This window comes from Rhyacophila brunnea, unplaced genomic scaffold (genome assembly GCF_057557595.1).
Source record: "Rhyacophila brunnea isolate RB1 unplaced genomic scaffold, BYU_Rbru_1.0 scaffold_13, whole genome shotgun sequence".
NCBI classification, from domain to species: Eukaryota; Metazoa; Arthropoda; class Insecta; order Trichoptera; family Rhyacophilidae; genus Rhyacophila; species Rhyacophila brunnea.
In genome coordinates this window covers 7,016,331-7,043,170 of record NW_028232785.1, presented here as the reverse complement: position 1 = coordinate 7,043,170, position 26,840 = coordinate 7,016,331, and the positions used below count along the sequence as shown (strand labels likewise).

General features: G+C 34.7%; 1 protein-coding gene and 1 long non-coding RNA gene across 3 annotated transcripts; one reads left to right on the top strand and one right to left on the bottom strand.

Annotated features, from left to right (window-relative positions):
* Positions 1-9,178: 9,178 nt before the first annotated feature.
* Positions 9,179-15,885, bottom strand: LOC147076314 (uncharacterized). Its single transcript, XR_015069592.1, has 3 exons — positions 15,725-15,885; positions 11,983-12,135; positions 9,179-10,535 (listed from the first exon to the last, which is right to left on the bottom strand). It is a non-coding gene; the product is annotated as an uncharacterized LOC147076314 (long non-coding RNA).
* LOC147076313 (uncharacterized) lies at positions 14,893-25,154 on the top strand. 2 transcript variants are annotated; one of them, XM_085941237.1, is made up of 7 exons: positions 14,893-15,969; positions 17,014-17,186; positions 17,783-17,875; positions 19,369-19,671; positions 21,424-21,516; positions 23,919-23,975; positions 24,666-25,046. In XM_085941237.1, exons 2-7 carry the CDS (start codon positions 17,040-17,042, stop codon positions 24,915-24,917), a joined length of 945 nt encoding a protein of 314 aa, XP_085797363.1. In that variant the 5' UTR covers positions 14,893-15,969; positions 17,014-17,039; the 3' UTR covers positions 24,918-25,046. The 2 variants fall into 2 exon arrangements, with proteins under 2 accessions (XP_085797363.1, XP_085797362.1); XM_085941236.1 differs by lacking the exon at positions 14,893-15,969 and having other exon boundaries at positions 16,762-17,186; positions 24,666-25,154.
* The last annotated feature ends 1,686 nt before the right edge of the window (positions 25,155-26,840 follow it).

Below are 26,840 nucleotides of genomic sequence, written 5' to 3'. Positions count from 1 at the left end.
AAGTAGAGTAGTTTGCGTGCGAAAGTTTTTAAGAAGCCTCGATAGTAAATGCGAGGTATCTTATAAGGCACATAAAAAAAAAGCCCGCCCCGCGGCTCGGCTGACGTCCGAAACAGGACAATGCTTGTTTCAACCCGTACAAGAGTGTAATCGTTAATGATGTGTTAACATAATCACGTTGAAAAAACTTGCAAGTGCAGTGCAAACCTAATTATTATGTGCCCATAATTAATCAACCTCCATAATTCGCGACAATCAAATACTTTTTAGGACAAAAATGTGTCTTCTAATAATCATAGTTTACCCAGGGCTCGAAATGGAACGGAACGCACCGGAGCGCCGTTCCGGCTCGTGAAATTTGTAAAATTATCGCTCCGTTTCGTGGAAAAAATATGTTGACCATCTGAGCTAGATAGGTCATATAATAGAAAATCTGACACACTTATTTTTATAAAATACACATACGATTTGATGACTATGTAAATATCTTCAGAAAATTTGTCGAGCGCTCCGGTTCGTAAACTTTTCCATTTCGAGCGCTGAGTTTACCTCAGTTATATTGAACCTATGTCTATTTCCCATCTTAAATGTGTTTTTCAATTAATAAATGCGTCTGTGCAGACCGCTTACTAACTTAATTAATGTGTTAATAAGATATCTTTGTTGACCCATAATGTTACGCAAATCCCTACCACATATGAAATGTCTCTCTCTCTCATCAACGGTACCATAAACAAAGCCAATCATCCCACGTGAGTTCTTCGGTAAGCAGTGACGTCCCGTGGGGGTAGGCAGATTGAGCGTCGCTTGGGGGCGGCAGTTTCCCAAAGGGCGCCAAATCGAGGAGAATCATTAGGTATACATATAAAGCTACCTAAACTTAGTAATAACGGAAATATATTTCCATTAAAAAATTCAGCTCACTGGTTGGAAACAAAATATATTAATTAGGTACCTACACCTACTATAATAGTTTTAACAGGACTTTATTTTTTTGTCGGGTTCGCGATATCTAGTTCACTTCCATTGTCCTTGAACGTCACGTTCTTGGTGAACAGCAATGACACGTGCATACCTACTTTAAAATTTATCCAAATATGTTTCCCAGTCACTCGTGAGTTTTGGAAGTTGTCAAGTGTATTTTTAAATGCACCCATTTGAAACCGCTGACTCGCAATATTGTCTATTGAAGCAAAGATGGCATTTATATTAGGTTTAGTGGTGTATATATATATATTGTTAGTAATGTATCCATACAACACATTTCTTAGATATTGGAGTCATGAAAGAATGATGAAAATCTTGACATAAAAAAATATGGCGGCATTCTGGTACCTACTGCCTAGGGGCTGCATTTTGTCTAGGGACGTCACTGTCGGTAGGTATTAGTACTTAATATTATATTAGGAATGTAGTTTGGTAAAAATGTTCTCAAAGCGAACGAAACCGGTCGTTTGACAATTATGCGGACAAATTAAAATAGGTAAGTACTAAATTGTTTTAGCTCTAATCACAAGAACGTTTTGATAGTTTTAATTCAAACAAACGTTCCAAACTTATCTTATCTAAATCAATAGGGCGTAGGTACTATTGCTGGCGAATCATTTACAGTAATTATGATTGGTGAAGTGATATAAAGTTTCCTTCCACAGCCTTCCCAAGTGACCAGATACCTAGTATGTCTTTCGGAAACACACTTGCTTCCTGTTTACCTATATCGTTGGATTTTCTCTGAGAATCAACTCTCTTAAGAATATTAAAAAATAATTTCTTACACATATGTCATCGATTGACGTGTTTTTATAATAAATGACATTTCAAAACTTACCTCAGCAGCATGGCCGGGAACATCAGCATACTCTTGTTTGATAAAAGTGTTTGACTGTATGTTATTTCCATGTAAAGACACATCGAACGAATGCTGCTCATCTGCATCAGGTTCGAAGTCAATTACTTCACGTTTGACGTCCATTTTACGCATTGGAAGCGTCCGTTCTCAAAAAGAATCGTGACACACTAAACACGTGTTCTTTCAAACAAGTCCTCGGCCGCCGTGAGATGTCTTTTTGACTCAGTGTTGCCATTTTTTGTCATCGAATTATAATAAGCTAGGTATGTCCCCTGTTGAAAATGTATAAGTTTTGTTTTCTGCCATTCAAACGAAAAAGGGATTTTAAAAATTCTCAGTATTATTTTTTATGGCAGGTGACGTTTTTTGCGTACCATTATGTGTGCGAAGTACCTATGCTAATAATTATTACGTGACGGAGAAAAATTTGGCAAGCCGAGAAAAAAAAAGGTTTTTTGACAGTTAAAAATAGTCCTCGAAACGAAACAGATATTCTCTGATGTCCTTTAAAGAGGTATTTACAAAATATATCTATGATTTTTGTGACAAACAAAATACCCATACATTTTCAATCAAAGACAATTTGTACCTACTTTAGTTTTTGACAAAATATAATAATTATTCGCTATTGACTCTGAAGTCCCTTGAAATGAAGACCGTATTTTTCGCCTTTTGTTCTTCTTGGCATGTAATTTTAACCCCCTTTTCCCATAATTATTATTACCTTGATTATTTATCCTTCTGGCAACACTCTTCCTGCCAGATAGTGGCTGATTTTCACTTTCGGGTAGGTAGTACCTATTATCCTCTTGCGTCCTGAGGTACACATATGTGGACGTTATTTAAATATTTTTTAGTAATGATTTGAATGGATACTTGAACCGCATTTGACTACAGTGGTATAGATAGTATATTTTTCTACCACTAGAGCAAAACACTAGCCTATGTAGTTTTAAAATAAATTGTTATTTTGACTTTGAAGTTATGGATATTTGCACAAGACAAAAATGGCGGCTAAAAAGTCAACTCTGACAAGTAAGTGCTTTTAATTAAATATTAATATTTATTTCTATTAAAAACCAATGATGTATTTAGTTTCACAATGAATCACAGTAATATTCCGTATACTTTAAATTATTTTTACACTTTTGTATAATATTATAATCATAGTTTCAAAATTCGGTACACACATGTGTAACTCAGGTCTAGAGTGATATATTTTGACATTAGTATATCTGATTTATTGAGGTTATGTTTTTTGTTTACATTTAGACGAATCCTTGAATAGCCAGCATATTGGTGATATTTTGAATGATAATGATATTGAAGTTGGTGGAGGATATAACCCTGACGATAGTAATGATGTTCACATTCATCTCCTGGGGCCAGATGATGACTTTATCCTGGAGAACCAGTGAACTTTGCTCACTGCTAGAGGCTGAGATACATCCTCCAAAATCACAATCCAGGATCCTATCCTGGCTTATGAAACCATAAGGTATCAATGCTCATATTATATTACTTTATCATTTAGTCATACATAATATCAAACTTATCATTTTATTAGGCAATTCCATGCACTGCTAAAACATCAATTAAGTACCAATTAAATTGATACAGTTTGTGATGAAAGGGCTTTGTGATCTCCATATTGAGGATTCGATGAACAGAATAATTAATATACTTAATATACCTAGTGATTAATACTATTGGCCATTAGTATTTATATTCCTGGTGTTGAATACTTAATAAATAGGAATAAATGTATCGATTAATTCATAGTATTGTATTTTCTATTGTTTCAGTACGCTGAGCCTAATAAGACGAATGATGCTGAGCTGAAGAGTTCAATTCATGGCCATATATGGTTTATTGGGTGCTGGACTCCAATTGCTCTATAAATTATACTTCTTGCGGGGAAGTGAATCCTACGTATCTGATGAAGATACGATACAATCTCAATGCTAGCGCTGTGATGTTACTTTGGCTTCCCAACATCTGCCCTTGTACGTCCTTGTAGAGCCATTAGTTAAAATTTGTCGTAATTGAGTATGGTACCTTTAGCGCAGTGGTCTATGTGTGTAGTCGCAAAACCCGAGAGATGAAGGTTTGATTCATTATCTTCTCAGAAGTGTTTTCAAAAATTGTGTATGTTCAATAGGTAATTAGAATTTTACTAATTTTAATTTTTCTTAAATCATGTGAATTATTCGTTGAATAAAAAAAGGAATTAACTAGTAAGTACTGTTACATTCCCAAATGGCCCCTATTTGGGGATGTCTCTGTGAATCTGGAGAGACCCTACTCGGTATCAAGCCTACAAATAGTAAGGTTCGATTAAGAAAATAAGTAATAATAAATCGGTCACGTTGTACATGGTTGCCGGCAAAATTTCATATTGGCAGCGCCGCATTGTATCGCTTTGTAGGCGGCCGTTATTTTTTGGCACGTCAGAACGTTGCAAACAGCCAAATCGTAGACACGCACGTTTCGTACTCCGCATAAAATAAATTATTAAAAATGTAACCATTAGTATTTATATTAACCTAAATAAAACTCGTCGTTTCTGATCACAATTCCGGTGTGTTATTTGTCCACCTCCAAGTCCCGAATCCAGACGAAAACCACAAAGAATAAAAGTGACAGTGTGTTTTTAATTTCGAAAATGGAGGGAAATGACAGTACCTACTCATTAATGTTTTGCTAAAAACAAGTTTGCAAAATTTTCGTTGATAAAATAAAAACAACCATTGATATACTTAATGCATTCTAAAAGGCATGCCTTCTCTGAGTTTTTGTATTTTGAATAATAGGTACCTTACCTTATGATTGGTAGTAAAAACTACGGAGAATCTTGTGAAAAATATATCAGATATGACATTTTGTTAGCGGCCAGCAAACAGTTCAATGGTACCCTAGCCCATCTTCTGAATTATGTTCCTGTTAATATATCATAAATGCGTCACGCAAGATCTTATCCGAAAACGAAATAGTTATACTCGATGAATATTCCACCCCCCTTGAAATAAAATCCCAACTTAGAGCTTTCGGTCGTCCATTGTAAGGTAACCTAGGATTGGCAGGTTATATGAAAGTATGGTGAAGCAGGCAAGTATGGTGAGGCAGGCTGGTAATCAATTTGCGGAAAAATTTCCACGTTAATATTATATTATATAGGTACGTTATAATGACCAAAGTAAATTCTCCGTGATGTCCTACATTTGTCTTATCGCGTCGCTATTTATCGTAAGTTTTCGGCTATTGTTGGCCTGCTTCATTCAGTTATATGAGAAAGCCGATTCTTTGCCCCTCTTTTTATTTAATACCTCTATGAAGGTAACACTATAGGCCGAAAAAATACACCTGGCTGCGAAATCTTTAACGTGATACCTATGTTGTCGATTTCGAAGTACCTATTGAAAGTACTGAAACGCGAGAGGAGGGGATGTATTTCTCCGAGCCGCCGCCTATCACCGTAAAGATTTCGCACTTAGTCATGATATTTTTGACATCGCTTCTTTCATGTTATATGGTTTTGCCCGTACGGCAAAAAATCGAGCGCCGACATATTTTTAGTGGCGTGAAGAAGAGCATGGCCCGTTTCACATTACACGGCGACGGTTAAAAATCGAAACGGCGCCGTATAAAAGACGTCCATTCCAATGTATACACGGCGGCTGGATGGTGACCGATGACTCATTGGTGTACGTGACCTAACGCAACACTGAACCACAAACTGAGCTAGTGACGGAAAAAAAACCGTATACTGAGGAAGGGCGTGAATATGTTGCCGATTCGGATTTTCACCGTTAGATTTTTTTCCGTACAGTCTAATGTGAAAGGAGGATTTTGGGATCGATTGCTGGCATGTGACATCTATTCGGGTTACATAAGCATAATATGAATACAAATATACATAAAGCAATATATTAATTTATTTTTACCTAACCTTAAAGCTATTTAAGTAGTGATTCTATTGAAGTGGACGTCGCATGCTATCATTATCACGGCGATAAATTAAATCTATGGTTTCGTCATTTTGCAGAATATTTTGAACGATGAAAATCTCTCTAAATTCAATGATAGATGGTGCCAACGCTGATGTATTAGTATTTTGAATTATTATTCATTATTCATGCTAATTGAACAGTTTCTACGTTAAAAATACTCTCGATATTACATACATAGCTAATATTTTGAATAGAACGCAACCTGCAGAACTTAGATAATGGACATCATTCTTATAGAAAATACATAGTGCCAACCGTTAAAAACAAAAAACACGCGATTTTGACATGAGTCGAAAATGTGTATGCATGTAGAAAATCATAAAAAACGTTCATTGAGTCATGCAGTTGTCAATGCAGTGCGGTACAACGTGAGGTGAGCGTGAAAAAAGAGTATGTACCTATTGCGGAATTTCCATTTGCATTATTTTTTAAATAAATAGATGTGTTATAAAATGTTCAAATGTCTTTTATTAAATGGACTTGATTTGAGTTTCCACATCTCCACCCGCCATGTATATGCAGTCGCGGTTAATTAAATGGACTTGTCTATAAATAAATTGATACATTTTTTTAGCAAATAAAATTTAGCTTTAATCACAACAAAAGCGAAATTTGGTGCGGCCACCAGACGTTTCAATAGAACTGTCAATGTCAACTGTGCAGCCAAAGTTAAATTTCACGTGAGAACCATTGATCTAGAATATGAAAAAAACTTTCAAAACGTCATGCAGGTGTCGATGCAGTGCGGTACAACGTGAGGTGACCGAATTGTGTTTCTGGTGATTTCGGCAGTTTTTGCTAATTGACAATGTTTGTTTAAAGGTTCAAAATGTAGTACGGAATGGGAGCATCAGTCTGATAACATTTTAAACACACATAAAAACGACACCTTTTTTCGCAGCTCCAGCTTACTGTGATGTCACGTGATAGTACGCGACGTGCACATCAATATTATCACAACTTTATTCACATCGCACTGCATGACAAATTAACTTTAATAATGATTATAATTAATAGTTAGTAGGTACATACTAAATATAATATACAGGATTTAAGAATGAAGCATTCGTTTTATAATAGTATACTTGGCTCATTAGTTTATTGCATAAAGCACTCCAATGTAAATCCAAAGTTATGTATTCGTATATCACACGAAACAGCGGGTCTATTCTATATACAGGCGGCTATCGACGGTAGTTTATCATATTTATGTATTGAGATGGGTATTATAATTTATTGTTACAATAAGTTAGCCGTCCAAACCGTCTATCTCGTTCTAAAAGTTAACACAGCCAAGAGAGGGGCTGTTAAAACATAGCACTTTTTGAGAGTTTCGAGTGTTTAGACGGTTAACTTATTGTAACAATTAACCGTATCAGTACACAAATATGATAAACTACCGTCGATAGCCGCATTGTGTATGGAATAAACCCACTGGTTTGATTTATACAGATTCGTTTCTAATATTGATCTAAGTTATGTAGGTATTAAAAAATAGTTTTTTTAATGTCAAAATATCAAATTTCATGATAAAATAATATTAGTAAAATATGGATTGTTCAATCTTAAGACGGTACTTCAGTGAAACGGCAGGTAGTTTTTAACTATAAGTGCGACGAAATTTTGGACTGGCTAGCAATCGTAGAGCGAAAGTCGAGTTGTGAACACGTCAATTTTTGTTTTGTGATGGCGACGGGGGAATGAATTCTTAAATCGTGTAAAGGTGACTAAAAAACGTTACCCATTTACTTGAAAAAGAAAACATGTCAATGAATATATTATTATTATTAGTAATAGAACATAACATTAAATGGACGCATGTTGACTTTTTATGACAAATTATGTTTTGTTCTGCATGCGTCATTTGCACAATCTTCGCGTCGCGTAGTCACGATCGTTTTAGACCGTGCCCTAGCTGAAGTATAGCCTTAAGTGGATGTCAAATAGTTTATTTACGAGGAATTTTTGTTAGTCTTTTTTTTAAGATTTTGCACTGGAATAGACAAAGAGTGAATAATACATCACACATTTTGCCCGTCGTAGTACCAAGTAAGCGACCCATGGCTTCAAGGTAGAACGCTATAGCAACTGGAACAACATGGATGCAGGAAGTAGAATATCAGTATGATCTTTTCATATACGAATAAAATTTTTCGGTAAATAGTATAAACTTCACTAGCAGCATTGTCTTAATGCGCACTGAGAATGTGCTTCGAAAGGGAAGAGATGCTTAACTCATTCGCTGCTGACTAGATAATGATTTTTTAAATACCACCTTTGAAATGCACGTTAATTACATCGATCGGCCCGATGGTCATTACGTGCCAGGTGCGTCTTCAGCGTCCAAAGTATTAAGGCGGTTCAACCAGCTGTTTGGAACATTGGGCCGTCCAATCTGGTCGCCACAAAGGCCAATCTTGTTGCGTTTAAAAAAAAACTGCGCGTTCTAACTGCGGATGTGTCTTCACTTATTTTTTTCTCCGTATTGTGTTCTATTTATTAATCAGAATCATTTATCTTTGTAAGTTCACCGTGCTTCTCTTTTCCACGGGTAGTTTTTATTTTAAAGTCTCTGTAAACGCATTCAAAGCACACACTTTAGTGTGTTGTGACATTAGTTTTGGGTATTTGTTCCTTATCTGGACCTAACGCATGCTTTTATATAAGACGGCTTTAAATCGTATACACGGTTTTAAATCGTATAACACAACACTTAACCCAGTGACGTCCCTAAATAAAATACCGCCCCTAGGCAGCGCCAAAATGCCGCCTCATTTTTTTATACATTATTTTTATCGTCCTTTCTAATATCTAAGAAATGTGTTTTATGGATACATTAAATGTAAATAATAATCATTCAAGACTAATTATTCGCAAATCTGCATGTGTCGTTTTTGGTCACCAAGAACGTCGAAGGGCAACGGAAGTAAACTAGATATGGCAAACCCGATAAAACCAGTAGGTTGAATTTTTTAATGAAAAGATATTTTCGTTACCTATTACTAAGTTTAGCTATGTCTATATATTCCAAACGTTGATTTTCGATTTGCCGCCCTTCCAGTAACTGCCGCCCCCGAGCGACGCTCAATCTGCCTACCCCCACGGGACGTCACTGACTTAACCACAAACTGAGCTAGTGACGGAAAAAACCGTATAGTGAGAAAAGAGCGTGAACTTGTTGCCGATTTGGATTTTTACCGTTCGATTTTTTTCCGTACAGTCAAAACAGTTTAATGTGAATGGAGGGTCATTGGATCGATTGCTGGCGTGTGACATCAATGTGGGTTACATAAGTATAGTATGAATAAAAGTATACATAAAGCATTATATTAATTTATTTTTTACCTAACCTTAAAAGCTATTTAAGTAGTGATTATATTGAAGTTCACTGATTATATTGAAGTGATTAAGTGCAGTAATTATCTTTGTAAGTTCACCATGCTCCTCTTTTCCACGGGTAGTTTTTATTATAAAGTCTCTGTAAATCCATTCAAAGCACATTTGATTGTATACCCGATTAAGACAGAGTGTGGTGAGAGGTGGTTTGGTTTAGATTGCGCATACGGCGTTTAGTTGTCACATAGTAAACAAGATCCCTAAATATTCCACATATAATTGAACGTTGTTATAAATATTCCTATTCGAATAGTGAGTTCTCGTGTCAATGTGATATCTCTAGTAATTTATACCTGTCAATAAATGAATAATAATTATTCTTTGCTGTGAACTAGTTTATGTCTCTTCAACGTACCGTATCGGTTACTTTTATAATCACATAGATTACATTCGAACGGTTTCTCACCACTATGAATCATTTTGTGTTTCCTCAAGTCACCAGCCAGGTTACATTTAAATTCGCAGTTGTCACAATTAAATGGTTTTTCACCACTGTGTGCGAATTTATGCCTCTTCAGAGTATTTGATTGCGTACATTTATAATCACATAAGTCGCACATAAAAGGTTTCTCACCAGTATGTACCATGTAATGCCTTTTCAATATACTAAATTGTGTAGATGTATAATCACATATTGTACACTTGAAGGCTTTTTCACCCTTATGAATCATTTGATGTAGCTTTAATGTACTGGATTGTGTGCATCTATAATCGCACATATTACACTTCAATGGTTTTTCACCATTATGAAACATTATATATCGTTTTAGGGCGCTATGTTGGTTACATTTGTAATCACATAATGTGCAAGCATACGGCTTCTCACCAGTATGTACCATTTCATGTCTCTTCAAATTACATAAATATTTGCATTTGAAATTACATAATTGACACATAAACGGTTTATCGTTACTGCGAACTGTTTTACATTTATTCAAATTGGAATTATTTTTTACTTTGCTTTTATCGTTAAATAGTTTCGTAGAGTATTTAATATGAAAATTACCAGATAAAAACACGTCGTGCAAAAAATTGTGGGTCTTCAAAGTCTGCCTATTTGAGTAATAAACAAAACAAAGAGTACATACAAAATTTCTTTTAAAAAAAGAAGCTTTATACAACTTTAGACAGGCCTCTTTTTGAGGTATTATTGTGATTTCTCTTTCAATGTCAAGTTCGTGGACTTCAATTTCATGTAATGCATTACCAGCATGTTGGAGACGGCCTATACTCTGACCAGCACCCACATAGGAAGATACACCACGATGTATCAACTTTGTCTGTAAAGAAAATCACGAAAAAATTAAGTAGGTAGGTGCATCATTTTGGACATATTAGAAAAATATTTGTATTGTGTGGGACTCACTTTCATCTATTTAATTCTGGTTTATACTGTATGAACTGTGCCGAAATTAACTAATAACTATGCGTCCTGATCTGACATAACATTAATATTGACGATGTTAATAAATTAGCCTTCAGACGTTTACTACTTCTCGGGAAGTAATGGTAAATTAGATTTGTCCAGCAATTTTTTTTGAAGCTTTTGTCCTGTCTATGTCTGTTGTACATTTTGTTTATATTATTGTTGCCAGGGAACACAAAAATAAGAAAAATGGATTACCTTCTGGGTTTGGCTCTAAAAATTTCCAGATTGGAGAAACTTAAACACGTATCAGAGTTATATTACATAATATGTATTCACGTTTCACACATAAATAAAATGCTCATGCGATATTGCTATTTGTTTTTTTGCGTTTTACTCCCTGGCCGTCAAGTCATACGTCTAAATTGGCTTGAATCTATGGCGACTGGCTTTATGGTTCTTGCTTTATATATAATTCACCAGTGGCGAAGACTCCATACTAGGCGAATATTGAAAGCCTACCTTCTTAAGAAAAATAATTTTTATTTTCATATTGACGTATTTATATAATCACAAATAATAATATATTCAATATGCCCAAAGACATCTATCGTATAATTGTCATAATTTTACGATCTTTTCACATATTTCAATAAGCACCATCTATGGCATCTCTCGAAAGTTTATAAAAAAAAGAACACACCGCGTTTCGCTTCACATATGGTATAGGATTATTTTCAAGTGAATCGACTGGTTTTCCAGTATGAAGTATTTTTCTCATTATTTCAAAATGCCTGGCATCCTGCATACAAATTTACAAGTTGTTTCGTTAGAAGTATTTTACAATGTCTAGTTTTACGGGTTAAATTATAAATTGTTATGGAACATAATATATATACAACAACGAATATTTTCAAAGATGATAGGTAATATATTTTGAGCGTATGTTACGTTTATAAATGTTTAGGAAACTACATAAGTAATTCAAACTAATTGCTTATTTTTATGAACTAATTATAACAAACCAATTAAGCTTTTGAAATTTCTTCGTTTTAGTGTACCTATTTACCAGTAGTAATATTGGGTTATCTTCTTATTTCCCGCAAATATATCTGACAAGCATGGTTACTCCCACAGCCTACCTCTTTCAAAAAGTCACCTTTCGCCACTGTAATTCGCAGTGTTAATCCATGTGTTTTCAGCCACTACGGCAGGTAGGTACAATACATCCCAACGGCCGGTGGTTGAACAAACTAAGTACCAATTGTTTTCGACATAAGTACGTTGATTCAAGCACACAATTCATGCGCGTGTGGTGTTGTTACACTAAGTTATAAATTAATGAAATTTTATGTACAAACCTCACATAGTGCTGTATTTTCTGAATAGGAGGATTCACCTTGAGGACTTTCATAACTGTATGTGGGTATTGGATCTTTACCAAACTCGCATACGTCGTCACCTGGTTGAAAATTAGTCTCGTTTTTTATGGGACAGTCGTGGATTAGTGCGTTCTGTAAAACAAAAAGTAAGTTACCAGTTTTTATGAAATAATAGAGGCAGTGAAAGCTACATTTTTGGTGCCCTCCTAAAACTAGCCAAAACTAAGCTTTTGGCAGCCATTTTTTAAGTTAGGTATCGAGACAGTACCGAATGACCAACGCTGTGAATATCAAATCCATCTGGATTATGTCAGAAGTCGAAAAACCTTACGCCAATGACACATGTAGTAGGTACTAATTACATTTATTTTAATATAAGACAGGACTGGATTCGTCACTACAAAGGGGCAAGTAGGTACCTATACATCTGTCAAAAACCATAAACTTTTTAATATCTACAATTTCAGATTCATATAATATGTAAATCGGTTAAAAATGGCGAAAGGAATGAATACACGTAGTATTATATTCAGGGTATGTAATGCACTTCATAAAAAAACAAATATCGAAGCAAGTTGATAGAATTTAAACTTAATAAAAGCAGCCATTCGGCTCACATTGGAAAAAAGGAGTATTGCAGAATTTCCACTTGCATTATTTTTTAAATAAATATATGTTATAAAATGTTCAATGTCTTTTATTAAATGGACTTGATTTGAGTTTCCACATCTCCACCCGCCATGTATATGCAGTCGCGGTTTATTCAATGGACTTTTTTAGCAAATACAATTTAGCTTTAATCACAACAAAAGCGAAATTTGGTGCGGCCACCAGACGTTTTAATAGAACTGTCAATGTCAACTATACAGCCACAGTTAAATTTCACGTGAGAACCACTGATCTAGAATATGAAAAAAAAAACGTTCAAAACGTCATGCAGGTGTCGACTGGTGCCAACTGACAATGTTCGTTAAAAGGTTCAAAATATGCTATGGGATGGAATCATCAGTCTGATAATATTTTAAACACCAAGGAAAACGACATGACACTCTTGTTTCCCGTACCGGCAGCTTACTTTACGTCACGTGATAGTCCGCGACATGCACCATAATATATTTCGCGCTTTACGTGTTTCACTGGTACCAATCTAATCGATACAACATATCTTATGTCCGCGCAAAATGGAGAACCTTACCTAACCTAACTAGCCACCGTCGAGTAAATAATTTGTTTGTATTTATATTATACTAGCTGAGCCAGCTGGCTCTCGCCAGTCTGTCTCACTAGGTCTTGCAGACAGCTTTTCGTCATAATGACTTGGTGTTGGATTTTAATATAATTGTAAAGTATGTATAGACGGCGCCATAATTTTCCTTTCGGGGTGGATTTTTATCCACGTCAGATAGTTGAACATTTAGCTAATTTGTCAGTTTTATGATTTGCATGTCGTCACTGCCAATACAAATTTGGAGTCATATGCGTAGTCTATTCTGAAGTCAGGCCTTCGCAATATCACCTGACACCGCTTCAGGCTGCTAGGCCTAGCAGAACAGCTGGCAATCGCCGATTGCTACCACTGTCATATTAATTTTAATACAATATATGTGTAGGTATGTGCATTTAAATATGATAAATAATTATACACCTCATTCATTCGAATATACAGCAATATTATGTGATTATCATTAAAAGCGATCCAATATAATATCCAAAGATTAATCTCTTTCGGGTCCCGTTTACATAATAGAAAAAGGTTAGTAGCATTAAAAACAAATTTAAACATTGTTTAGTTTCATTGTCTATAAAAAATAAATGCTTGCAGCCATAGAATAATATTTAAAAATCAAATTTTTAATTCAAAATTAACCTTAACCAATATAGTTTCCCGGTGCGGGACATTCATATTGAGACAAATGTTAATAAATAATAAAGCAATACATATTATATCTGAGAGGAATAGACCAATTCTTATAAAAACAGGAATTTATGAAACCTAAAAATGTGGAACCAGCTTAAAGAGGCCTTCATCCAGCAGTGGATTGATACAGGTTGATGACGATAATGACAATATAAATGAGTAGGTATATAAAATCACAAATTTAAAAAAATGTAGCAGTTTATCTGACTAAGAAGAGTAGAATTAGGTTGGGATAACCTTCATCCAGCAGTGGATTGATCTTGGTTGATGATGATAATGACAATATTATGAATGGGTAAATATAATATCAGCAATTTTGATAAATATAGCAATTCATATGTCCGACAAAAAAACAAACAAATTAGAAAGGCCTTCATCCATCAGTGGATTGGTTCAGGCTCATGATATAATATAAATAGATATAATATAATATCACCAATTTTGATAAATACAGCAATTCAAATGACATAAAGGAGTAGAATCAGGCTAGGGAGGGCTTTATCCAGCAGTGGATTGGTTCAGATCGATGATGATAAGGACGATAGAAATAGGTATAATATCACAAATCTGTTAAAGCGAACCCTTCATCCAGCAGTGGATTGATGATGATGATGAAATTCAAGACTATCAAGAATACAATCAACGTAGAGAGGCCGTCATCCAGCAGTGGATTTATTAAGGCTCGTGATAATAATGGCATTATAAATATAGATGGGTAAATAGTATAATATCACTGATTTTGATAAATATAATAATTCATGTGTAAGTAAGGAGTAGAATAAGGCTGAGGAGGCCTTCATCCAGCAGTGGATAGGTCCAGATTGATGATGATTAGGATGGTAAAAATAGGTAGATATTATACAATATCACAAATTTTGTTAACTATAAAAATTCGTATTAATTTATTTCATTGTTTGCAATGGCAACTTAATATGACTATATGGTAATCTATCAAAATTAGTAGCCTAATTATTCAATAAAAAGAGTTCGTGAACAGCCACAAAGAAGTATTTAAAAAAATCAAATTTGTTATTAATTAATAGAAAACTCATCTTACAATAAAAATGTCTTGATTGAAATTGATTATTTAACATGCTAATAGAAATGTCACATTTTTCGATTAATTCTGCAAATTCTAAATTTGAATTCTGACACGTCAAATGAACTGTTTTGCGAAAGAAAACAAATGACAATCGAAGTCTATTAGTTTGACAGATAAAAAGCAGTGACATGGTTTTAGATTATATTTTCGTAGTAATTAGTGAGGAAAGATATTGTATTTATTTCTTGTAGCACGCTAATGTGCTACTTACAGATTTGAATAGTTTGGGGGAATATTAATTCTGATTTGTGAAATATCGATTATATAAAAAGTATTAAGTGACAATATAATCAATTTGCCGTAGATGGCTAGCAAGATGCGAAAATGTATGGTGACGGATGTAAAACGCGATTTAAAAACGATATTATCTGTGACTGTGTCGAGTTATATCAAATTTGTGCCCGATTCAAATGGAAGTAGATTCGGGACTCTAAAAATTGAAGTGAATTCCTTTAATAATCAACAAATCGGTGTTTAAATAGCAAAGTTGACGTATTTTCCAAAATCTCTTAGGATAATAATATATAGGAGATTAAGTAGATATATTTTTCACACGATGAGTTGTAATTTAAAAGGTTTAGTTTATTAATTTGGAAAACTAACCTCGAGACTATACCCGTCATCATGTAGGTACCGACTCTTTCTTTATATTGCAAGTGGTGGCATCTGCACTGCTTGGATATAATATTATTGGTACTTACATCAATCCAATGATGGCCTTCTGGATAAGATTCTAATTCATCCAGTTCGCGTTTAATATCCATGTTGGCATATTTAGACACAAATGCGAAACGGTTTACCGTAACAAACTGATGACAGCCGTGACAATGGACAGAAGTTGGACCATATATTAGTCTTAGTCTATGAGTTGGACAATTGCCATAGACAAAATGAAAGTATTGACATTATGATAATACAAGTAAAAATCAATACAAATAAAAATTAGGTAATTTGTTCTTTCCTAATGTCCGATAACTTATATCTTTAGACCTCGTGCGTTCATAAATGTTTCGTGTTGCATGAATTATTATGACAAGCAAGCTTTCTAAGCAACGCTAGTTACTATAAAAATCTCAATTTTAAGTACGTTTAATAATAAGACAACCGATAAACACAATTATAAGTAGTTATTATCCACCTTATCGTTTTGAATGACAGCGTAAAATTATTAATAATTATTTAAATATTAGTATTTTGTCATAATTATATTGTCTTCTTCTTCTGGGTCATGCACTCATGGCTGAGGATCGTGACCTCATTTAAATTTCGTTCGTAAACATCCTTTGAGCAACCAAGACTTTCCATCCTTCTTGATTTTCCGCTTCTCTCAGGGCAGAATGGATGGTGCCCCCAGTCACGTCTTTCACTTGGTCGCTCCAGCGCGCAGACGCTCTTCCTCTGATTCGCCTTCCCTGGAGGCTACCTAAAACTACCAGTCTCTCCAGGTTGTCCGGTCCGCGCCTGACAATATGTCAAAAAAACTGCAGAATTCTTCTCAGACATATCGTCGAGAGCCGTTCCTTTATCTTCAGTCTCTGGATGATTGACTGGTTCGTCCTGTACTCCGTGCAAGAAATGCGAAGCATTCGGCGCCAATACCACATCTCAAAAGCATCAATTGCCTTCCGTTCTCTTGCCATCAGGATCCACGACTCGACTACATATAGAAATATCGAGATATTGACAAAAGTAACGATACCACTATCTAACATGTCAATACTTTTTGACGTCCCTAATTGAATTGAACGATGGGACGCCATCTTGATACCTTCTGTTTTTCTCATTGTTATTTGTAACCGTTCCGTCGACGCTGCAGCACTTATTCTCGTTCAAAAGAAGAATCATTTAAACACATTGACTTGTGTTAATCATTTTATTTCAATATAATAATAATTACTGTTTGCAAAACTGTTCTTATATCAATACTGACAGCGATTGACATTCTTGTTAAACCTAAAAATTGTGACACGTGTCTTGTGTTGTATTTCAGATTTCTGTAATCAGATTATTGTAAAAATGGACATTAAAAGTGAACCGCTGGACGTTGAGTCAGATGGTGAAACACAACGCAGTGTTATAGAATATAAAATTATACCAAATATCCACCAGTTTAGCCCGAAAGGTCCTTCATCACCAGAAATTGTTGACGATACCACAATTAAGGTTATTTTGATAATGTTTGATTAATGTTGCGTTACCTATATATTTTTTTGTCAATTGTGCCGCAGACGCCGTCATGAGCTTTTATGATTATTTTTTTTACGAAAACAGTTTATTCCACGTAGAAAATTATAATAAATACCCTTTTCTGTCGGCGCATAGGCTTTTCGATCCAATAATTGTTAATTTAAAATAAAAAAAATTGACACATTTTGATGCATCATTATCACAAACTAAGATTATATTAGGTAATATCAGGTTGGGAGAGGTGAGGTTAGGTTTGGTTTGATCTTAGTGCTCGTCCGTAGTCATTTGGCGGGCGCGGTGCGGCGGCGTCTTGCGAAACTCAAACGTATAACCGTGTGTATTATGCCCCAAAAAACACACTGTCTACGAACATTTTACAAACGGTTATACATTTGAGTTTCGCAAGACGCCGCCGCGCCGCCCCCGCGCGACCACTGCGTTTTTGCACTTAAAGTTATAAAATCTCATGACGGCAGCTGCGGCACATTTACCAATGCATTTTACACTTATTCCCTGTTTTCGAAACGTTCTATTAAAAACGTTAACCGACCTACTTATTTGTTTGTTTGTAGGATGATATAAAACCTGACGTCGATGCAAACTGTCTTCCGATTGAAGAATTCGGCGTTTGCTCCACTGGGTCGACGTCTAATAATGATTCACAGGTGGGTACCTGACTAATAATTAATTGTAATGTATAACTTGGCACAGTAAGTTATTCAGAGGCCGGCATTTTCAAAGAATTATGTTTTCGCGCAGTAAATTTAGTTCACTGACGTCACTGACCTCTCTCCAGCCAAATGTTAAAAGACGATCACAAATCCTAATATAACCAATAATGATTTAATAACGAGTCGACTGTTCGTTCAGACCTTAGACTATATATACATCTATACGCCACCCGATGCATTGCTAAATGAAGCCGCGTGCCTTGCGTTTGATTTGTGTGCGAGCGAACGCATTTGTCTACAATAATGTTCGAGACCATAGACCATTTCGCTAGTGCTCGCCCAAAGTGCTCGCGCTAGACGCTCAGAATTAAAATATAAATATCTATTTTTTTACGTTATATAGTACTTTTAAGCGGTCAAAATGCAACCATTATGTAAAGATATCCATAATTTAAGTTATTTTAAAGAAACACTAGGTCACGGATATTAAAATATATAATAAAATACAAATAAATTATCACGAACTTGTATCAACTTACATATAAAACGTAATACCATCTTCTTGCTTATCAGGCTACCACATTTTAAGACAACGCACAGAACCATATTTTCTACTTAATTAACTAAAAATATTTACCATTGACTTTATGTTTAACACAAAAAATATCAATTTGAGCAACTCGAGCTCGCAAGTTATCGACGCAATGTGAAGCGTTTCGCCCCGATTTGATGGCGATACTTTTGGAAACTAGCTCACAGATATGTAGACCTTTTATTTTACTCTAGCGCGTGTCGCAGAGATTGTAAGGGTGCCGAATACTTTCTCACTCGCACTCATGCATCGTTTTTGTTCAGGCCTTGGTTCAGACGCAAATATTCCTGTAAATACCAGTCTAATAAAACAATATTATTATTACTGCTATGGAAAAAAGGGTGCAAAACCGAATCATGCTTCGTAATTTTGGTGATCATAAATTATTTTATCACGAAATATTAGTAATAAACATAGTACAGTTGCAGAGTTAACCAACCCTATTCACATCTGTCAATTACTTTACCCCTTTGCGATTTATCATTCAAAACTATAATAAAATTGTACACCAAAAGTTGTAGGTAGTAGAAAGTCTGTTTTATGTAGGTACTTGCTTTTGGATGTTACATAATATAGAACTGCATTTATTTTACCTGCTTACTTTGGATATTAACGTAACATTATATATTTGAGTTGTACCACAATATTATTTCCAAGTTTGTTTTATGTATTTGCTTTTTAATATTATATAGTATAGATGCAACCGTAACATTATTTAATTTGTATTTGATACCTAGGTAGGTACTTTTATCATTTCTTATCGTCAGTTTCGCTCTAACAACTTTACTTAAGTCTGAAGGTATCAAAAAGCGTCTAAAAAATTGACTTACATTGATGAGAATACAACATAATTTAGAATGTATAATATTAAGTTCGAATATAATGGTTTTTCTAGGTTACTACAAAGGGAATTTTCGCAAGGCATCACGATACAAGTATGAGTCAACAATCCTCGCCTGAGGGAGTGATAAAGTATTCAAAAGTGATAATAGATGAGCAAAACATCAAAAGAGAAATCTTCGAACGAGATTCTCCGAAGGAACTTCGACTTATTCTGAGAAGAGTAACAAATTTCTCACGTTATTTGATTTGTAGCATTTGTTACGCAGTTTTTGAATGCGGCAGTGCTCTAAAAAGTCACAAAATGCTTCACACGGAAGTGATTGCTGATCAAAGTCAGGAATTTAATAAATACAAGGTAAGTTCATATTATAGAGGTTCGCAAATTAGTAATCTTAAATTGCTTAAAAAGAAAAAGTAATAATATATGAATGCAGTGTTTTTTAAGATACTTACGTCTATGCAATATCTCCCCATATAAAATGCTTGCAACTTAGTCATTATGAATGACATATTATATTCATGTAGTAGGTACATATCCATTCGCTTAGCCCGAAAAGTCGATCGTCACCAGAACTTCTTGACGATATTATCACAGTTCGGGTTCTTTGATAATAATTAATGTTGCACAATAACATGTTTTACACTCATTCTCTGTCTTAAGCGTCAATGACATTGAGCTACTTCACGAGCTGTTTGTTGCCGAATTTACAATCTGCATGTAAAGTCGTCCAGTGTCATCATCGAACAAGCAGGTTGTAAACACTCTACCGAGAAAAGTTGAAAGCCGGTCAACTTTACACGCCGGCGTGTGGGCCTATTGCGTCTGCGCGGTAGAGACCTCCTGGTAAAAAACGAACTACGTTCTGTCAATAGATGATATGTGTTATGATGAAAATGTAGTGTAGGTACAGTGTTGCCATATTTTGAAAGTGGAATTATAGTACAAAGCCTCCAAAATTATAGTATTTGGGGATAAAATATAGTACGCGTTGTCATCTGTTGAAAATGAAAATTTTCCCAATATTTTACAGTCGACTCGTTTTTATTAGGTGAAATATTTCGTCGCGGGCCGCAGGTTTCCAATTTTTCATAGTCGGCTTGTTTTTTTAGGAAAAATATTTCGTCGCGGGCCGCAGGTTCCCAATTTTTCATGGTCGGCTTGTTTTTTTTAGGAAAAATATTTCGCCGCGGACCGCAAATTTCCGAAGACCACTCGTTTGCGCGTCGTCGTAAGACCACTCGTTCGAAGTGCAAAATTATAGTACTTTTATGTAAAAGTATAGTACGATTTTCAAAATTATAGTATTTTGGGCGTACTATACCTATTTTATATCGTACATAGTACGCGGACCAAAATTATAGTACAAATACTATAATTATAGTACGGTTGGCAACACTGTGTAGGTATGTGAATGTAAACGTTGCTCTAAGAATTTCAAAAGGAATCCGATTAGCTAAGAGCAAACGTTGCTCAGAGTAATCCAGGGATACCGGCTCGAATATTAGATTTTGCTAATAGTGCCGGAAGCCATGACGTTTTTAACCGTAATCCATCATCCCTATTAATATTTTCAGGGTTTCTATGGATTTCAATGGCCTTCTTTACCAATCGTGTGAAATATCCTTTATTCCGACCCAATATCTTGGTTTCAAAGTCAAATTTGTGTCCTGTATCCATCGAGTGCTCGGCAATTGCCGACATCGTGTAATGTTTAAGTGTCAACGTAGTAAGTAGCAACGTTTACATTCACATACCTACACTACATTTTCATCATAAAACATATCATCTCTTGATAATGGCCTCTGCAACGAGCCTGAAACGCCGAGTAAAGAAGGAAGAAGGAGACACGATGAAAACCCAAGAATATACTACGATAAAAAACAACCGTGAAAGCCTCAAATATTATACGTTCTGTCAAAATAGTCGCAAACTTGTTTGCTTCTCAGCGAATGGAAAGTTTTGTGTGTCATCAACACAATCGCAGTAGCTGAATCGCCCGCTTTTAAATTAGCCAACAAACAGCTCGTAAAGTAGCTCAATGTAATTGACGCATTAGAAATCTTCTATGGAAACCGTTAACGTACCTACGTAATTGTTTGTTTGTAGGTTGATATCAAACCTGACGTCGATGGAAGTTGTCTTCCGATTGAAGAATTCGGTGATTCCTCGACTGATGCAATGGTTAATAATGATTCACAGGTGGGTACCTACCGTACAGATTATTTATTGTATTGTAAAACTATCATGCGCGGCATAGGGGCGGCAGTTAGACAAAGGGCGGCGATTTTATGAATGTATGAATTATTGCTGAATAATTTTTCGTTTAATATAATATTATTCAGTTTACATCAATGATCCGTCGCCAACTATATTATGTTGAGAGACACTTCCAAGGCCTTAAATAACGCTTAATAGTCTATTTTTCGTTCAGTCGCAAATACGACTCTGGTAAATAACAGACTAATAAAACCAAATATGACTGCTATTATAGAAAAGTCTCAAAAATATCTTTCTGCCAATGATATTGTAATGAATGACTAATTAGAGTCAGTTTAGTAGAAGTAACGGGAGGGGAAAATTTTATTGTTACATGACTGACTAACTTACATCGCGCCAGCCAATACTACATGGTTCTAAGTGTTCGTCCTTGAGAAAACAAACCCAACGATGAAGTAGTATTCTAAAATGCCTCATTGTTACTTTTTTTCGCCAAGGACAAACACTTAGAACTTTGTAGTTCTCCACTTCCGACCAGTCACCTAAATCTGTCATTAAAATTGATTCAGCTATGTATACGAAAATCGTACCTATTAGAGGTGGTATGGGCATGTAGACATTTTTCGTAGACATAGAACATAGTTCAGGATTTTCTAGCTTGCTTCCTTCAAATGAAATAATTGGTTTGAAAAAAAATGGTCTCTCGGGTGACCACACAAAAGTACATATGCTTCAACCATTTGATAATATGACATATTTTACAATGATATTTGACAATGCCCACGGTGGCCGCTCGGCTTAAGCGTTGGACTATCACGCCGCGGGTCTCAGGTTCGAATCCTGGGTCTGGCAAGTACACATATTGTTTTTCAATTTGTGTCTGTCAGGGTATGGACCTAATAGGTTGAGCAAGTGGCTGACATTCATTTCTCGTAAAAACAAAATCTGTTAATACAAACCTCTACTCTGTGGAGGCCCATATAATCCTATTAGGATCGGACATGGTCGAAATTTTTTTTTGATAATTATTGTTCAATTGTAGGTCTATTTTCTTTATTCATTTTATAGTGTAAACACCATATTTAAATACATATAATTAATTGGATTGCAATAACTTGTAACTTCCGTAAAAAACAGAAATTAAAACACCAATTTTGTAGCGGTCTCACACCGTTCACTTAGGGGCAAAAGTTGTGATTTACTTTTACTCAAATATAATTCTCGCGTGGTTCTGTAAAATGTGTTTAATTTATATTACGCATACGTTAAATCAATTAAGTTTGTATAGTGTGCAATTAAAAATATTGATGAGATATTCCTGCCTATTAATTTGACTGTCAACACACTGTTTAAGTACTTTAAATTTGATGCATATTTAATAACCATCCAAAGTATTTTTCTGTACTGTATGTTTATTTTAGGTAGCTATCAACTGAAGAATGCTGTACCTACATATCTTTAGAAATTTAAAAAAAGTTATTAAAATAAAACAAGATTAACTTTTAGTATAATAATTGCTAGTTACCTGATTTCCAAACAAAAAATCATACAAAAAAATTTAAGTTACACCTTTTTATTGCAGTACCTATTATTGAAAACCCTAGATAGACAAGTATATCTATTATATTATTTTTAACACACATGCCATGTTTATGAATTGGAGTAAGAGGGCAAGCGATATTTTTTTATATTCTCTTCGAGAAGTATTAATTTGCATACTATCTGTTTATAAGTGCTTGGCAAAGATAAAAATTTTGCCCAGGTCTTCTATATCAGAGGGTACATTTCGGAATAAATACATTTTTTTTTCGGGGAAAAGGAGTAACATGTTATTTAAATTTTTAATATAATAACTGGGCATTTTGCCATTGCGTTTTTGTCATTTCCCATGATTTTAATTGATTTTTTCATAGTTATATATTATAGAATATTATAAAGTTATGTATTTTTAACATGAAAATTTATTAATTTACTTTATTTAGTCGGTTGAATGAAAATGTCTAACATGTATATATTTTTAATTGGTTAGTTAGTTCAAAAGGTAGTTTGTTTTTACCATGTCCCACATCTAAATTTAAATAAACAAAGTCTGATTTCGTCATTAATTTTGAGTGTGTAAGATTAAATTTTGTGTCTTCAATAGCTTACAATATATATTTTTGGAAAATATACAATTTTTCCGTAAATTCGGACCAATATTGAAAAAATCACGTTTAAAGCGTGTCGCAGGATATTTGAAAAAGTGGAATTCCACATTCCATTACCACAATTTTAGCATGACTGCGAAACATCTATAAATATGTATTTTTTTAATCTAAAACTTTTGTATAACACTGATCGCCATTTACAATTTAAATTATTAGTGTGTGTCGGTATCGCTTCAGGTTGATTTCTGGATTGTTCGTTTAAGAAGTTCCACTACTCTGACCAAGATTTGTAAGGTAAGAAATCACACATTTCTATTTCACATACTATAAATATAGAGCTTATCTTTCATTTCATAGAAATAATAAAACGTAACACAGGTTTACGATAAAACTAAGCTAAATTTTGGCTTCATACACTTCTGAAATAGAATCCGTTACTTCCATTCCGAAACAATATTGGTGCTAACTTATAATATGTAGAATGTGAAAGTAACGGAATGGAATGCATAAAGTTGGGTTTACATAGTGTTTTAGATCTTCATAGGTTATAAAAACTTTTATTTTGTGTGTCCGTACGAAAAACAAAATATTTTCATTTAAAAAAAATGGCAAATAACCTGGCGATATAAAATATATGCAGTATTTTCTCTTTCTATATTTTCCCCGTCTATTGCAATATTTTCTATTATTATGTTAACTGTCAATTCATGGTGGAACTGCATTGTATTATTTGATTAATTATTTGTAATTACATTAAACACAATTGTATAGTACTTATTTCACTTTTTAATTAAATTCTGTTACGGTTTCGTCCCCTTCAGTTGATAATGTCCCCTTGAAGAAGACGAAACCGGTACAGAATTTAATTAAAAAGTGTAATAAGTACTCTACAATCGTGTTTCATTTAATTAGAAATAATTAAAATAATGCATTATTTTCTCTTGAAATGATTATTTGTTTTAGTTGTACCAATTCATTTTTTAGGTGCCGCTCACTCCGGCTGAGAAAATGAGAAGATATAGGGAGAAATTAAAATGCGATCTAGAAAAATATGACCGATATAAGAAAAAAGATTTAGAAAGAATGAAACCCAAGATTAAAAAAGTATGTGATATGTCTGAAAATGCAAAAATAGCGCAGAGAAAAGTATGGAGACATCAAAAAAGAAAACAGAAGGAAAAGAAAAAACAGCAGACTGAAACTGCGAGACAGGCATTGGCTTCAGCAGAACCATAGAGAAAGTTACACAATAAGCAGCTTCAAACCAAAATCTTTATAAGAAAAATACAATAAAGCCATACAACACAGAAATGATTTGAACACATCTCACTAAGCTTTGAGGAAGAAATATTATTGCTTCAAAAAGACTACTTCTAAAAAAATTGAAGAATTATTAGAACAGACCTTTACAAAGATGAAGATGAGATGTTAGAAGCTACACTTCGCAGCACCTACAAGAAGTGTAAAACCTTCAAAGAAAAAAGCATCTTGAAGAGTTTGACTGTACCTACACGAAACAGTTAGAAGAAATAAGTCTAAAGCCTATGTAACTAAACTCTTGGGATTACGCGGAAGAATTCGGCAAAAACTACGACATTCCAAAGACATGTCGAAAACTCAAAAAGGAAATGGAAAAGTTTTTCCTTCGCGATGATATCAGCCGCAGCACTGCCGGCAAAAGAGTGCCGGACATAAAGAAAAACAAACAGCAAAAAATATATATGACGGACGCATTGTTTAATTTATTTAAATTATATAAAGAAGAAGGTGGCATATATAATTTTACATCGTTTTACAAATATTAACCTTTTTTTGTTTTATCGCCGAATGTAACAAATAGAGAAACTTGTCTGTGCATTAAATACAGTAATATGGATTTTTTGTTCCTTGCATTAAAAATAGGTTTGTTATCTGAATACAAAAACATGGCAGATGCTTTATTAGGCCTGTCTTGTGACATTACCTCGTACCGATGCATGTACGGAATGTGTGCTAAGTGCAAATCTCATGTATTCAACTGCAAATTGGAAGAGGGAGGTACTGATGCGAACATCGAGTGACTGCAATGGGAGCGAGTATGTAAAAACTGAAAATAGTGCAGTGAAATCTACGATTACGAAAAAGACTGTGAACCAAATTAAAAGGGGCTCTTCTGCATTGATTGAAGAACAAGATCTTCGAAAAAATTGTAATATCTTTCAAAAAATATTACTTCAACTGGAAATATCATCAGCGCAAGTATCAGGAATGCATCAATGGTTTAGGTCTGAAGATTTAAGATGTAGATGAGTCATGATATACAGTCACTGCATTTCGATGCGTCTCAAAATCAGATAACCCTTCATTGCGGGGTGATATACTGTGATAAAGGCTCTCAATCGTTCTGCACAATATCTGAAAGTAAATCCCATGAACCATCTGCAATTTGGGCGCACCTGTGTTCTGTCATCAAACTTATAAAAAACAACACACCAAGTCAATACAATATTTTTTTTTTCAGACGAGCCAAGCTCGCAGTATAGACAGAACTAAAATTAAATTCTGCCACTTGGTCATTGTCTGAGAGCGGTCACGGCAAAGGTGTTGCCGATGGCATTGGAGGGCTGTGAAAAGAGCACTCGATAAGCAATTTGCCTATGGCAATGATATCACAAGTGCTTGTGCGGCATTCGATTTTTTAACAGTTTGTACGAAGTCAGTCAAATGTATTTATGTGGCAGAGGTTGATGTTGCCAACATCACTCAATTGATAATTGACAAACAATAGCTAGTACAATGCAAATACGCCAAATTATTTCAAATGCGCGGAACGAAATATATCGCCGAGCACTGAGTTGTTTTTGCACAGGAGACGCCGTTGTGATTGCTTTCACCAATCAAACTCACTTTTCGGACACGAAAGAATGCTGAAGCATTTAATAAGAGCCTACCCCCAAGAAGTATTAAAAGTAAAAATTCAGTTAACAATTCACAAGTTAGCAACACCACTGAAGTTCAGATGCCTAAAAAAGTCGTAGTTGAGTACATAGAAGACAGTATAGAAATTACTGATGATGACTTAATGTTGTCTTGCACTGTGACAGATTCCTTTATGAAACTGTCTGATGAAAATAGTATTTATATATCTCAGCCTGCTTCATCCACAATCGCTGCTACGTT

Bases quoted from the DNA above. Each gene is read 5' to 3' on its own strand.
- LOC147076313 (XM_085941236.1), top strand. From the start codon at position 17,040: ATGGACATTAAAAGTGAACCGCTGGACGTTGAGTCAGATGGTGAAACA. The intron at 17,187-17,782 runs GTTATTTTGATA...GTTTGTTTGTAG, and splicing joins TTGACGATACCACAATTAAG to GATGATATAAAACCTGACGT. The intron at 23,976-24,665 runs GTAAGAAATCAC...TTCATTTTTTAG, and splicing joins CTCTGACCAAGATTTGTAAG to GTGCCGCTCACTCCGGCTGA.